A 13,661-nucleotide genomic window follows, 5' to 3' on the forward strand; every position below is an offset into this window, starting at 1 on the left:
CAAAGCCAGACCCTTCCCCCAGTACAAACCCCATTCATGCAAGGACAGCTAATCCCAGTGCCATCCTGGTGCACAGGGTTTTGTACAAATCTCTCATATCCCGGAGCTGGTAAAACCTTAATCTGGGAAGTGTCTGCCCAGGCCCCTGATGAGGGGCAGCCCTGTCCTGGCAGCAGGCTATCCTGGTGAGTCTTTGAAACAATTCACCTGCTGTTGCCCTGCTCTGCAACCCAGTTCTCTGGGGATGTGCGGTGCACTGATGGTGCCTAGCTCAGCACTGCTCCAGTCTGGCACTTGGAGAGCAATGGGTGAATGACATGCTTTGGAAGGGTGTCCTGCCATTAGCTACCTGCTGGCTGTCTGGGGCATGAGCTGGCTGTGCTAGCAGATCAGGGGCAGTCAGGTGATTTCTGCACATCTTGCTAATATTTTCTTGGTTGTGGGGGTGGGGGGAGAAAAAGCACTATATATCTATAGCTTTCTAATATAGATATCTGTATATATAGATACATATCTATATAGATAGATATATAGCTATATATATATATATAGAGAGAGAGAGATATAGAGATATATGTGTATATATATTTTAAAAGAAATTATCTTGCTGAAGCTCTGGAGATTTGGGTGATAATGTTTGATCCTTTTAAAAATAAAAAGAAATTAAAATCTAATTCTCAAGTTTAGCCATTTCAAGGAAAGGCAGGAAAGGGAAATGTGTGGGTTATTTTTTGTAGAAAGGAAAAAAATAATAAAAAAATAATTTAACAGGGAAATGGAGAGACTTTTTGATAATTTTTTTCTTTAAAAAAAAGAAAAAAAAGAAGAACCTTTTATGTGGAAATGAATTATTTCAGATGCCTATTTTTAGTGTTACAGCCTGATGCAGACCAGCATATGGCACCGATAAAGTATTGTCTATGATTTGGGGTGAGTGCACCATGGTGCGTCTTTGTGTTTTCAATAAAAGCCCTGTACAAGGACAGGAATTGTTTGTGTTCTGTTTCTGAGAGCCAGATCACTGCACACCTTGTGGCAGAGAGTGCCACAGCCAGAGAGCTCAGCCGCAAAGGACCGGGTGGGGGAAGTGTCCTGTGTTTAATATAATATTCACTGGTTGGCAGAGCTGGCTTGTCTAGACTGGGTTCAGACGGATGGCGAGGAACTAACTGAAGAAGAAGGACTTTGGGGTGGAAGCATAAAAACAAAGAGTTTGCTATTCTGAGGGAAGGACAGCAGCCCAATAAGGGGCGCAGAGTTTGTGAAAGCAGATTCCAGGAGTGGAGAGGTAGGGCCTTGCGGGGAAGATGATTTGAGGGATAGAGGAGTGTTGATGCTTTGGCAGGAATTGAGAGACTGTATTAAGTATGTGAGAGCAAACAACCCCATGAAAAGGACACATCAGAAGCAGAGAAAAGGACCATTATAACTCCTCCAGGAGCCCCTCGGTGACCCAGCAATTGGAAAGAAACCATGAGGAAAGCAGGGCACCATCCTACCAGTGAGTAGGAGAGAGCCACACAAGCAGGCAGCCTGAGATCAGAACATTTCAGCTAGCAAAGACTCCCACAGGCAGTAGTGGGACAATGAAGGGAAGTCTGGGCCTGTTACTCAGTGGGAGAGGACAAATGACGGATTTCAACAGAAGAGGCTGCAGTGCTTAAGGCTTCAACCTTCCCCAGAAAGGTGAATGGTGACCCAATGATTAATTAAATTAACTTTAACAAGGAGACACTAGTGCAGGCTAGAAGACAGAGCAGGTTAGAGAACAGTTAGATGGATGTGTTTGGATCAGCAAGGCCCAATGAAACTCCCCCTGGAGTGGTCCAAGGAGCCAAAGACATCTCTGAACCACTGGTGATCATCTCGGAACAGCAGCAGTCCCAAGGGGTCAAACATGGTGCCTATCCTCAAAGAATGAGAAAAGGAGGACCCGGAGAATTCAGTCCCAGCTTCAATCCTTGGAAAGATTCTGGAACATATTAAATGATGTCTGTAAGTACCTAAAAGAGAATGAAGCGATTAAAAAAGCAGCCAGCATGGATTTGCTAAATAGACCATGACAAAGCCATCTCATACCTTTCTCTAGCAGGTAAACTTGCCTAGCGGACATGGGAAGCAGTGGATGTGATGTACTTGGACTTAAGTAAGGTGTTTGATGCTGTCCAAAATCGGTTTCACAAACCAGCTTAGGAAGTCTGGTCCAGACATAACCATTAATGCAGCTACTGCACAAGTGGCTGAAAAAAATTCAGTCTCATGGAGCAGCAATGGCTCAGCTGAAAGGCACCCCCAGAGGTGGTGCATAGGGGGTCTTATCAGGGCCCAGTGTGAGCCAATATTTTCATTCTGAGCTGCGTTGGCACGAGTGCCAGATGCAAGATGAAGCAGGTAGTTAATCCACTCCGTTCAGTGCTCAGGAGGCTTCAGCTGGGGTGTTGCTTCCTGCTTGGGATGCTACACTTTTTCAGCTGTAGACAAGCTGAAGAGTCTGGAGGTGAACAGCGCCAACGACCGGAGGGGTAGAAATGTAACTGAGGAGGCCAGGGCCTGGGCAGGTTCCCTTCAGAAAAGAAAAGACTCAGAGGGTGGGGGTGACAAGGTTTCTGATACTAAACCGTCATTACAAAGGGGGTGATGACCAGCTGTTCTCCAAGGCACCTGCTGGAAGGGTGAAAAAATCAGTATACTTTGCAGCCAAGAAGGTTGAGGGGGGGCTAGGAAGGGAACCCACCTAGGCGTTTACCCTGGAGAAGTGCTGACCCAGGCCAAGCAGAGTCCGTGGAATCTCCTTCCCCAGACGCCGGCAGCCCAATACGTGGCACGGGCTGATCGCGGTACCCTTGACCCCGCCTTACAGCAGAGGGCTGGGCTGGATAGCCCCTTCCTCCCCTTTCTTTTTCCCTTGTCCATGTCCGTCTCTAGGCAGGGTTTCACAGGGCGCATCTACTGGCTCCTTGGATGCATTTAAAAGGCAGTGGGTGCTGGCCGGACTTCTCAGCTCGGCGTCCTCTCTTGGCAGCCTCACCATCAGCCTCCAACCTGCAGTCCTGTTCCTGTTCGAGCCCGTGGGCTTAAACCGGGCGTTTTGTGGCCTCGCTCCCGGGGGGCTGTGGTTGCTGGTGGCCCGGGGCTGGCCCTCAGCGCACAGCAGAGGCCCGTACTCCTGTGCGCCCATGGCGCTGGGCTGCGGCGAGGCCGGGCCAGCTGCCCCCTCGGGCGCTCCCTGCTGGTCCCGGTGCCCTGGCGAGGTGGGAGGCGGCTGGCTGGTTTCGCTGCCCGTTCAGCCCTGCGGGCTGGTGCCCATCCCACGGGGGCAGGGGCTGGCCACAGGAGGCTGGAAAGCGACGCCTGGGCCCGAGCTCCGGTGGGGGAGATGCCCACGTGGGAGAAGGCGCTGCTGCGGTGAATGGCGCAGCCCCTTTAAGAGCAGCGACTGACGTCACCGCCTCGTTTTGTGGCGTCATTACTGCCGGAAGCGGCGCATCCGGGGTTAGGGCGGCCCCGCGCGGGACGGGGCGAGCCGCTGCACCGCTCCCCTCCCTTCCCCTCCCGGGGTGCCCCCCGCCCGGCCAGGTTGGGGTGAGGGGCTGGGGGCCTCTGTGTGGGAAGTGGGTGGTCCCCACGCGGGCCGGGGGCCTGTGGGTCGTCCCGGCCCCCATGATCAGCCCCGTCTCCTACAGGGCCCCGTGATGCTCCTCCTGCTCCTCGCCGCCCTCCTGGGCGCTGGGCTGCTCCTGCTGCTCTGGGCCCGCTGGAGGCCTGGCAGGGCAGCAGGACGGAGCCAGTGCTGGAGGCTGCTGCTGGGGCACAGCCTGATGCTCGGGGGCCTGGGCTGGGCCACGAGCCGGCAGCGCCGGCGCCTGGAGAACCAGACCAAGGACGTGCGGCAGAGCCAGGAGAGGTGCCTGCTGCGGCTGCTGAAGGAAGCTGGGGACGCGGAGCCAGGTGCCTGGCTCGAGGGGCACCCGTGGGATGCCATGCCGCAGCCTGTCCCAGCTGCGGTCAGGCCAGGATCTGGGCGGCCGAGCCCTGGGGCCGTGTGCAGGCTTGGGGCTTCCGCTGCCTCCCCGCAGGCCCCTGGCCACTACCAGCAGTCCTGGTGCCATGCCCCAGTTCAGCTTGTGGCAGGGGAGCAACACCTGCAAGGCTGTTCAGGCCTCACCTGTTGTCTGCCAGGCTGCAGGACTGCAATGCAGGGCCCTTTGCCATGTGTGGAGCGTAAGAAGTATCCACTTTTAGGTGCTGCTCAGCACTGGTTGGCAGCCCTGCCAGGGTAGCCTAGGCCTGTTTCACTCTGGGAAGCAGCGTGGGGTCACAAGGGAGCAAACTGGCAGGGTGGAGCCTGGCTCTGATCCTGCGTCCTTCTCTCCTACAGACTCTAACACCTTCCGGGAGCATCACCCCTTGAAACCAGGCAGGCTTGATAAGGATGGGAGCCACCAGCCCATCCTGCACCCTGGCAGCCTGCCCAGCCCATGGACCCTGCTCCAGAGCTGCTGGGCCTTGGATGCCCCGCTGCAGGTAGCATAGGGCTGGGTATGGTGGATTGAGGCTCCCCCCTCCCTTCCTCCGGAGAGAGCTCTCCAGGGCCTTGTTGGGAACCAAGGGAGTAAGGAATAAACATGTCGTGCTGGGCGCCCTGGGCTGCTGGGCTCACCTCCTCCCCTCTCCTTGATGGAGCCAGAGGGGCATAGAGACTGGTCCCTCCCCAGCATTAGTGGTTGGGAACACTGGGGAGCCCCACAGTCCAAGCAGCTGTTGGGGAGATCTGGGGCCTGAGCTGCTACCCTGGAAATGGGGTGTCTTGTGGTATCTAGCTGTTACCCTGGGAGGAACATGGGCTGTTACTGGTTGATGTCTCCCTGCCTGGGTCTTGGTCTCATCCATTTCTCTCTCTTTCTCTGTGCAGGGGCCCATGTTGTACCTAGACATCCTCAGCAAAGTGTACCCAGGTGCACTGACCCCGCAGGCCACTGCTGTCTTCTGTGCCCCAGGCTGCCCATGCCCTGCCACAGCCTGTCCCCTGCCCACACTGTACTGTATGCCAGCAGGGTTGGGTGGTGACGTTGTGCCCTCACGCAGCTCAGCCCTCTATGTGCAGCTGCTGTTTGCCCTGCAGGAGCAGGCACTGCGAGTATTAAAGGCTGGGTTGGCCTCGGAGCTCCATGATGCCTTGGCCATCCTGCACGCCAACTGGGAGGGTCTGGCAGAGGACCTAGCCTCAGGATGGCTGAGCCCACAGCTGAAACTACCTGAGGGGACTCGGTACCAGCTGGACAGCCTCCTGTCTCCCAACCCGGTGCGGGCAGCAGAGCTGAGGGCTGAGTGCTCTAGGGGTTTCGATGGCATTGCCCAGCGCCTATGGCCAGAGCTCCAGGCAGTGGTGGTGGGGGAGTCTGGCAGTGAGCAGCTCTATGGAGACACCCTGCGGGAACAGGACTGCAAGGGCATCCCCTTCTACTCCCCCTTCTATGTAGCAGCAGGAGGTAAGGGCACTAAACAGGCTTAGGCCATATCCCGGGTGGATAGGTGACCCTGGTGAGCCTTTGGCCTCTCTGTGATTGGCATGTGGGCCTGGGGGGAGTGTTGCTTTCACCTGTAGCCCTGCATAGTAGTGGTGGGACTAGTCTATGAACAGAAGTTGGGTTTAAACCTACTGCCTGGAGGACTGGGTCCCAGCCTAAGCAGTTTTTATCCATCCCACTGCATTGCCCTGTAGGCTTGCCCCCTTCTGCCTTAAAATGCTGTGGTGTGGTTGTTAGCAGTCCCTGTGCCCTTCCCCAGAAGCCGACTGCATTGTAGTGCTGGGTGAGGGGTCTTTGTAGCAACAGCCCAGATAACTGACCCCAAAGGTGGCTGCCTCACTATAAACAGCACTTGTGCTGCAGCCCAGTGATCAGAGTGACCCTGGGGTGTCTGCAGCGCTGGAGAGGTCATGAAGCCCCCACTCTGACCTGTTCTGTCTCCTGTCCAGCTCTGCTTGGAGTGAACCTGTGGCCAGAGGAATCTGATTGCCGCTACCTGCTGTGCCCGGGCTGGGCATTCTGTGAGTTCCTCCCAGCAGGGACTCACAGTGAGGAACCACTGGAGACAGTGCTGCTGGGGGACGTATGGGAAGGCCAGGAGTATGAGCTGGTGCTCAGCGCCCACCCTGGGCAGTACAGGTGCCCCTCCCCCTACCAAGCTGCTTGACAATCCCAAGGGAGAAGGGCCTCTACTACAGTCTTCCCAACCCCAGGGACCCCCAGCATCTATTGCAACCCCCCATAACCCCAAAACATTCCCAGCATCTGGCCTACTTGTCCCAGGCCCTGTGCCTTGTGGTTGTGAGTTTCTGTGATGGCATGGGGTATGGCACAGAGGATTCTGGCCTAGGCTCACGTCTGTCTGTCCTGTTTTTGTCCCTGTAGGTGCCGTGTTGGGGAGGTGGTGAAGGTGACTGGATTCTATCACCAGTGTCCTGTGGTGGAACCTGTGCGCAGGTAAGGAACATCTCAAAACTCTCCACCCCTAGCTTGGATTTGCTGCCCCTCCCCAACTGGGGAGGCCTGGGCTGCCTCCTGGTGAATGTAGGGCATTGAATGCGAACCACAGGAGAGGGGGCTCCTGCAGCAGTGGAGCAGTGCACAGGAGAAAGGGGTGAGCTGGGTGGAAAGTCTGGGGACTGCCCTCTGCTGTGCTCTGAGGACAAGTAGCCTGGCGTATGTCAGGGTTATTCTTCCCCCACAGGCTGGGTCGCTGTGCAAGGGTGGTTGTGCCCCTCTTGGGGCTGTGCTATTTCCCCAGCCCCTGTGACCAACCCACTGCCTTCTGCTCCCCAGGCTGAGCCAGACCCTGAGTGTGCGGGGAGAGAGCATCCCTGAGGACCACTTCTGCCACACCCTGCACCGTGCTGTGGGGATGTGGCCAGGAGCTAAACTGGTTGACTACATCTGTGCGGAGAGCAGCCTGCTGGGTAAGCATTGCCCATGGTAACCCAAGAGAGTCTGGGCTCTGCTGTGTCAGTCCCACAGAGCCTGCTAAGTGCCCTGGGTCTCTCCTTTCCACCTTGCTGGACTCAGCCCCTGCAAATGCCCTTGGGTTTTCATGTCCGTGTCTGTGCCCTTTTTTCTGTTGGCCATGTTATCCATCCTGCATCAGTCCTCAACTGCGCTTCTTGATGCTGCCTTGCTGGTCCCTTTTTGGGTGGGAGAGGAAATGCCTGTGGGCAAAAAAGACTGTCATCCTGGTGATGTGCCCAGACCTATGTCTGGCACTAGCTCTGGCCTTCCAGAGTGGCCTGGCTAGGGTATAAGGGACTCACTGGATGGGCATGGGGTCAGCCCCTTTAATCCAGATACCAGGTCCTTCCCAAAGCCAAGAGGGTTACTGAGCCATGTTGGGGCAGATGCAGGGAGCAGCTCCTGAGTCTGTACTTGAGCAAGGTGCTAACATCAGGAGCCAACTGTGTGGCCCAGGGGATCACTTGTGGGCCCCCCAAGTAGACTTTGTGGGGCAGGTGGGATCTTAGCTCCCTGAAGACCCTGCTTTCTCTGAGTTCCCAATGTAGAGAAGACTCCTCAAGGGCTGGTCTGGAGCCCCTAGCTGTTTCCCCTGCCCCTGTCCAGAGTGCTTTTAACATCTCTGTGCTTTCCCCCCCAACCCAGGTGCCACCTCTGGGACCTCTGCCCCCCATTACCAGGTGTTCATGGAGCTCCGTGGCCTGCGGGATCTGACAGAGGGACAGCGCTATAAGGTGGCGGGGGGGGGCAGAAACAAACTGGGCAGAGAGCTGTGCCAAGGGCTGTAGCCAGTGGTGGGCACTGTTCTGTTGGAGGGAGGTGTCTGTCTGCTTGGTGCCTGGCACTGAGGCAGCCCCTGCTTGGCCCCAGGTGCCTTGGGGAAGCCTATGATCTACCAGTGAAATGGGTTGTTGTGGCCACAGGATGGCAGCACTAGTCTGACAGGTCGTTCCTGTGCCTAGCTTGGCCCATGCTGCAGCTCTGACTAGCACGGAGCATCTTGGCCTCTTTCTGCCTGTGCCCCTGTGGGAGTTCTTTCTGGGCCATGGGGGCTGAGCTTGGGAAGGGGACCCTACTCCTTCCTCTGCTCCCTGGGACTGTCTGCAGGGCACAGCCTGTTGGCATTTTCACTAAATGCTGGGGGAGCATTTGCTCACTTGAGGGGAGATGAGGCCTGTGAGGGCAGGTGTGCTGTGGGGTGGAGGTGGGAGGAGAGGAAGGGGCACTCTCTCCTCCTTTGGTAGGGCTTGGAGCACTCGGGGCAATGGAAGAGCTGGGCAGCATGCTTGGCCAGTGGGAATTCCCCTTAGGAGGCCTGGCTGAGGCTGGGCACTCAGCAGGATCCCAGAGCTTTGCTAGGGAAGCGAAACCCTCCACAGTGGAAGTGGATGATAGCTGGTCCCTTCTAGTGTAATGCATGAGCCAGCCAGAGACTCAGAGCAGCCTTTTGGGGACCAAGTTCTCCCAGGGCTGTAGGGCACCCACTCTGCAGCAGCTTGGACTGGCTTCTGTGGGAGAGGGAAGCAGGCTGGCTGAGCCCTGGGCTGGGCTGGCTATCCCTGCATGAAGGAGATTGAGTTTTGGCACATGAATGACAGGGGTGCCCTAAATGGACCCCTTGGCACCTGTTCCCAGCCCCTGAACTCTCTGTGCACATGTGGATAGAAAACTGGCTGGAGCATTGGACTCAGAGGGTAGTAATCAATGGCTTGATGTCTAGTTGGCAGCTGGTATCAAGTGCAACACCCCAGGGGTCAGTTTTGGGGCTGGTTTTGTTCAATGTCTTCATCAGCAACTTGGAAGACATTGGGAGGTGGCATAGAGTACACCTTTAGCAAGTTTGTGGATGACACCAAGCTGGAGGGAGTAGATACACTGCAGGGTAGGGCTAGGATTCAGAGTGACCTAGACAAATTGGAGGATTGGGCCAAAAGAAATCTCATGAGGTTCAACGAGAACACATGCAAAGTCCCTGCGCTTAGGATGGAACAATCACCTGCACTGGTACAGGTTGGGGATTGACTGGATGGGCAGCAGCTCTGCCGAAAAGGACCTTGGGATTACAGTGGACAATAAGCTGAATATTAGCCGGCAGTGTGCCCTTGTTGCCAAGAAGGCTAATGGCATACTGGGCTGCATTGGTAGGTGTGTTATTTATAGGTCCAGGGAAGTGATTATTCCCCTCTCTTCAGCTCCGGTGAGGCCACATCTGGAGTATTGAGTTCAGTTTTGCACCCCCTCCCCTACAGAAAAGATGTGGACAAATTGGAGAGAGTCCAGTAGAGGGCAACAAAAATGTTTTGGAGGCTGGAGGACATGACTTATGAGGAGAGACTATGGGAACTGGGCTTATTTAGTCTCAAGCAGAAGAGAGAGAGGTGATTTAATAGCAGCCTTCAGCTGCCTGAAGGGGCGTTCAGAAGAGGAGGGAGCCCCGTTCTCAGTGGTGGCAGATGACAGACAAAGAGCAGTGATCTCAAGTTGCAGCAAGGGAAGTTTTAGGTTAGATATTAGGAAGAATTTTCTCACTGGGAGGGGTAGTAAAACACTGGAACAGGCTACCCAGAGAGGTGGTGAAATCTGTATCCTTGGAGGTTTTTAAGACCCTGCTTGACATAGTTTTGGCGGGGATTATCTAGTTGGGGCTGGTCCTGCTTTGAGCAGGGGGTTGGACTAGATGGCCTCCCTCTTCCCACCTGCTAAGAGCCACATGTGACCCCTGTTATCACAGAGCCTCACATCCATGCCAAGGACCCACCTCTCTCTTCTCTCTGCAGCTGGACCAGTGTCTCCAGGAGGATTTCCCCATCTACAAATCTTTCCGCTTCAAGGGAAGCATTGGGCCACTGCGCCTGCATCTGGTGGCTGCCGGGGCCTTTGCACAGCTGCGGGGAGTCATGGGCACCCCAGCCCCCATGGCCAGAGTCCTGCGGGAGAGGCACCTGCTTGACTTCATCCAGAGCAGAATCATCTCCTGAGGCAGCTCCTCAGGAGCCCAGCCATTCTTGGGCACCTTGCCATAGCTCTATCACCCATGCTCGCTTGCCACTGCAATGGTGCAGAGGAAGGAACCCTGATGTGGGGCACAGGCAAGGGCTGTGTCCCAGAGTGAGGAGGGCAGGAGGCTGCAGTGTCTAGAATAGGAGAGGTGGGTGCTGTCTCTCCCCATGCTGCTGCTGGGAGGGGTGTATGGGGCCAGGGAACTACGGTGTCTCAGCTAGGTGTCTCCAGCAGGTTAGCCTTTGCACCATGGAGCCTGGGCGGGTGAACAGGCAGCCCCTGCCTGCAGCACAAGCGTGTTGGGGTGGTGCAGTCAGGTACAGTGGAGGTATGGCCCAATCTGGCCCTTTGAGTGAGCTCTGCCCAGAAGCACCAGCCTGCCCAGCTTGGGCACTGCCAAGCACAAGCGTTTCAAGGTCCAGCTTGGACATTGAAGCTTGGTGAGGCAGCTCTGCCAGGTATGGATGGCATCTGTCCAGTTCACCCACTAGGGGGCACTAGCAGCCAGTTCAGCTCCCCGGTTGTTAGCACTGAGCTGGGCCCCCATGCAGAAGGTTATTTCAAGAGGGGCTGCTCCTCCCTGGAGTCAGCCCTCATCCAGACATTTCACATTTGGGGGAACTGAGGCATGTGGCTAAGGGCTTTGCCTGTGGTTGGTCAGGGAGCCTGAGGCAGAGTCAGGATCTGACCCCAGCTTTCCCTCTGCCCAGCCTAGAGCCTGACCCCTCCCTCTGGCTGGCTGGGCTGGCTGTGGGGGGAGCTGCTGCCTGGAAAGGGATTAGGGCTGAGGAAGAGAAAACTGCTCTGGTGCTGCTGGACTCTGCTCCCCCTCTCTCTGGTTTTGTACTTTAATTCTTCCGAACTTCCCCCTCCCCCCCCTATGTTTTGCTTGTGCCTTTTGCTCAGTCCTGCTCTTGTGACCCTTGAGTGCAGCGCCCCAGGGGCAAGGTACAGTCGCTGCAGAAGAGTGACCAGCAGGAAGGTGAGATAGTGGTAAAGCCTTTGGATTAGCCCTCCTCATTTAGGAGAAAAGTACTCATTGGCTTCATTGTCCTCACAGTCCAGACAGGCCCTTGGCTTTGTATACATAGGCCCAACAGCTCTCTGCCCAGAGAACGCACTTGATCTACCTGGTTTGGAGAAGCTGATGCCATGGTGTCTGCAGGGCAACAATAGGTGGCACTTCTACCTCTAGCATATCCCCTCTGCTATGGGGGCGCCCTATGCTGTGCTGGGAACCTTGGCCACAGGGCCAGCTCTGCATAGGAGCAGCTGGCCCAACTTCCTTTGGGATCTGAACTGGTCTTTGAAGCATGGGGGCTGGCGGTTGCAGGGCTGCGGGTACCAGCTGCTGTGTGCCTTGCCCATAAGCTCTGCTCCAGCAGGGGCTGCTTTTAACGTTGGAAAAAAAAGAAGCGCAATAAAGACGGATTATGTCTGACAACATCACTGTGTGCAGGGCCATGCTCCCTGATTTGAGGGTTTTGTTTTTTTTTTAATTCCCATTAAGAGATTTCTTGATTGAAGCTTGGATTAAAAAGCCCATAGGGCCGTTCCACCCATTGCTGTTGCCGCAGAGGAAGGCCACGCCATGAATATTTAACCAGCTCCCCTCTGCCTGGGGGGCTCTGGGACTGTCTAGCTGCTGAGAGGCAAAGGAACTGGGCCTTTCCAGTAGCTTGTGATGCTTCAGGCCAGCGGGCTTCTGAGCTGTGGCACAGAGGGAGCCTGCTGGGTATGCAGCTGTTTGCAGGGTTGGGAAGAGGGAGACCAGGGGCAGGAGGTTTTGTCTCCAAAAGAAGCGTGCACAAAAGGCCTCCCCTGCCATGCTGCCTAAGCTACTCCATCAGGCATAGCAAGCACATGGGGAAAACAACCCATTTTCCAGCTCCTGCCCACCCACAAGCCCTCGCTGGAAGGAAAGTATGAAGCAAGATTTGGAGGGGTGGGGGTGGAGGGAGGAAGAGAATGTCTTTCATGTGTGTGCCCCCCAGAGCGCTCAGGCTGGGAGGGAGCGGGGCTTCGGTTTCTGCTCCAAGCTGGAAGGTCTGTTCACATTCCAGCTTGTATTGAGCTTTCTCTGTCCCCAGCTGTGCATGATACATGTGGCTTAGTTTAAAGGCCTTTGAATGGTTGCTGGGTAAATATTTGGATTCTGAAGGTGGGCTCTGGAAGAAGGCTGTGCACACTAACTCCTTGGGAGCTGCTGGGCCTGAAGGATGGGACTAGCTGGAGCGAGCTGCACGTGAGAGCTTGGGTCTTGTTGGACTGCTCGCGGAATTGTTATTTAATGGGTCCTGCAGGTCCCAGTAAATAGAGTGTCTGCAGGATGCTTTCCTAGTGCTGCAGGTATAGATTTCTGTAGTTCCCCGCAGCAGATTTGCAGTGGGTGGGGTGCACCCAACCCCCAGCCCCGATCCCAAGCCTCTTCTGACTGAGCCCAAACCTGCTGCCTGTAAGGTTTAGCACTAGGAGACTGAGGGCCAAGGCCAGGCCCTTGCTGCCCTGGAATGTGAGCATCAGAGCAATCCCATGCCGGCTCATGCGGGTGGGGCCCTGCAGGCTTCAGCCCCGAGACAGAGCCTGGGCCTAGGCACATTTCCTGTGGTCAGCAGTATGGGAGGCAGCTGGTGGGCCAGAGCTGGAAGGCCTGTCTGCTCTGGGCTTTATCTTAAATCCACAGGGGCAGTTAGCGAGGAGAGATTTAACGGAAAGCATGTGCAGGGAGAGCTCTGGCCAGGTTCCTGAACATGCACAGACAGTATGTGTTGGGGTCTTATTGCCCTGCCCGGCTGTACTGTTCAGTGCCCTCCAAGTTGAAGTCCCAGTTTGTTGCGAGTGGTCACAGAACATCCCACACAGCCCTGTAGTGTCCCTTGGGGCCTGGCTCCTCCATTCTCAGCTGGAGCGTGCTGGCAGCTTCCTTCTGCCAAAGTCTATGCGAGTCAGAGCTGCCAGGCCTCTGACTCCTGGGTCATTCACTTGTCCTTGAGTGGGGATGTTTGCATGTCTGAGCTGGCATGGACGCTCTGTCCCCTACTGTTCCACACGCATGCAGAACTGGGAGGCGCTCAGCTTTACCTCCAGTCTGGTGCTTTCTTCCATGTGTGCTCTGCAGTGACTGCACCTGGGGGACACTGGGGCTCATGTTCATTTGAGTCCTGGGTGCATCTGTCTGCTGTATGGCCTGGCAGGTTATCCCAGCACTGCCTTGTCCCCCCCACCCTTTCTTTTCCTGTGAGGCTTTCCTGGCTGTGCTGCCAATTATAAAGTGGCAAGGCTCTGCTCAGAGTTTATGATCTCATTAGTCCTCCCTCCACAGAACTGCCTGTCATGTAATCAATGGAGAATCACAGATTGCAGCATTTTAGGCCTAATGCTGGGGCTGCCGTAACTGCTCGCATGGGGCAATTAGCTGATGCTGCCAGGACGGAGAGTGCTGCTTTTAAGCGCCTGGTCCTGCTGGACTCCATGGTGATTTGCAAAGCCCTTACAAGCCTTCCTTATTAAGGGTACGTGCCTAACAGTGCTGCCCAGAGATGCCAGCTGAAGTCAGGCTCCTGCATTTGCCTAGGTCCTGCCCAAGATGGAGGCCCCACTGGGCTGAGCACTGCCCAGAAGACACACTCTGGGGGTTAGCTCCAATCTGAAGACCTC

At 55.8% G+C, this 13,661-nt stretch overlaps 1 protein-coding gene and 1 long non-coding RNA gene across 4 annotated transcripts; one reads left to right on the forward strand and one right to left on the reverse strand.

Annotated features, from left to right (window-relative positions):
* Positions 1-1,336: 1,336 nt before the first annotated feature.
* Positions 1,337-2,217, reverse strand: LOC102375915. Its single transcript, XR_001359182.2, has 2 exons — positions 2,080-2,217; positions 1,337-2,003 (listed from the first exon to the last, which is right to left on the reverse strand). It is a non-coding gene; the product is annotated as an uncharacterized LOC102375915 (long non-coding RNA).
* A 1,147-nt stretch (positions 2,218-3,364) lies between these two features.
* Positions 3,365-11,450, forward strand: GHDC (GH3 domain containing). Of its 3 annotated transcripts, none has more exons than XM_025195108.1 (9): positions 3,365-3,492; positions 3,684-3,948; positions 4,379-4,524; positions 4,913-5,489; positions 5,978-6,167; positions 6,414-6,485; positions 6,825-6,958; positions 7,650-7,738; positions 9,782-11,450. In XM_025195108.1, the coding sequence occupies exons 2-9, from the start codon at positions 3,693-3,695 to the stop codon at positions 9,980-9,982; spliced, it is 1,665 nt and encodes a 554-aa protein (XP_025050893.1). In that variant the 5' UTR covers positions 3,365-3,492; positions 3,684-3,692; the 3' UTR covers positions 9,983-11,450. The 3 variants fall into 3 exon arrangements, with proteins under 3 accessions (XP_025050893.1, XP_006038640.2, XP_025050894.1); XM_006038578.3 differs by having other exon boundaries at positions 3,485-3,576; XM_025195109.1 differs by lacking the exons at positions 3,365-3,492; positions 9,782-11,450 and adding an exon at positions 9,197-9,248 and having other exon boundaries at positions 3,495-3,948.
* Positions 11,451-13,661: the final 2,211 nt, after the last annotated feature.

Source organism: Alligator sinensis, unplaced genomic scaffold (assembly GCF_000455745.1).
Source record: "Alligator sinensis unplaced genomic scaffold, ASM45574v1 scaffold1555_1, whole genome shotgun sequence".
NCBI classification, from domain to species: Eukaryota; Metazoa; Chordata; order Crocodylia; family Alligatoridae; genus Alligator; species Alligator sinensis.

Bases quoted from the DNA above. Each gene is read 5' to 3' on its own strand.
- GHDC (XM_025195108.1), top strand. From the start codon at position 3,693: ATGCTCCTCCTGCTCCTCGCCGCCCTCCTGGGCGCTGGGCTGCTCCTG. The intron at 5,490-5,977 runs GTAAGGGCACTA...TCTCCTGTCCAG, and splicing joins CTTCTATGTAGCAGCAGGAG to CTCTGCTTGGAGTGAACCTG. The intron at 6,168-6,413 runs GTGCCCCTCCCC...TTGTCCCTGTAG, and splicing joins GCCCACCCTGGGCAGTACAG to GTGCCGTGTTGGGGAGGTGG.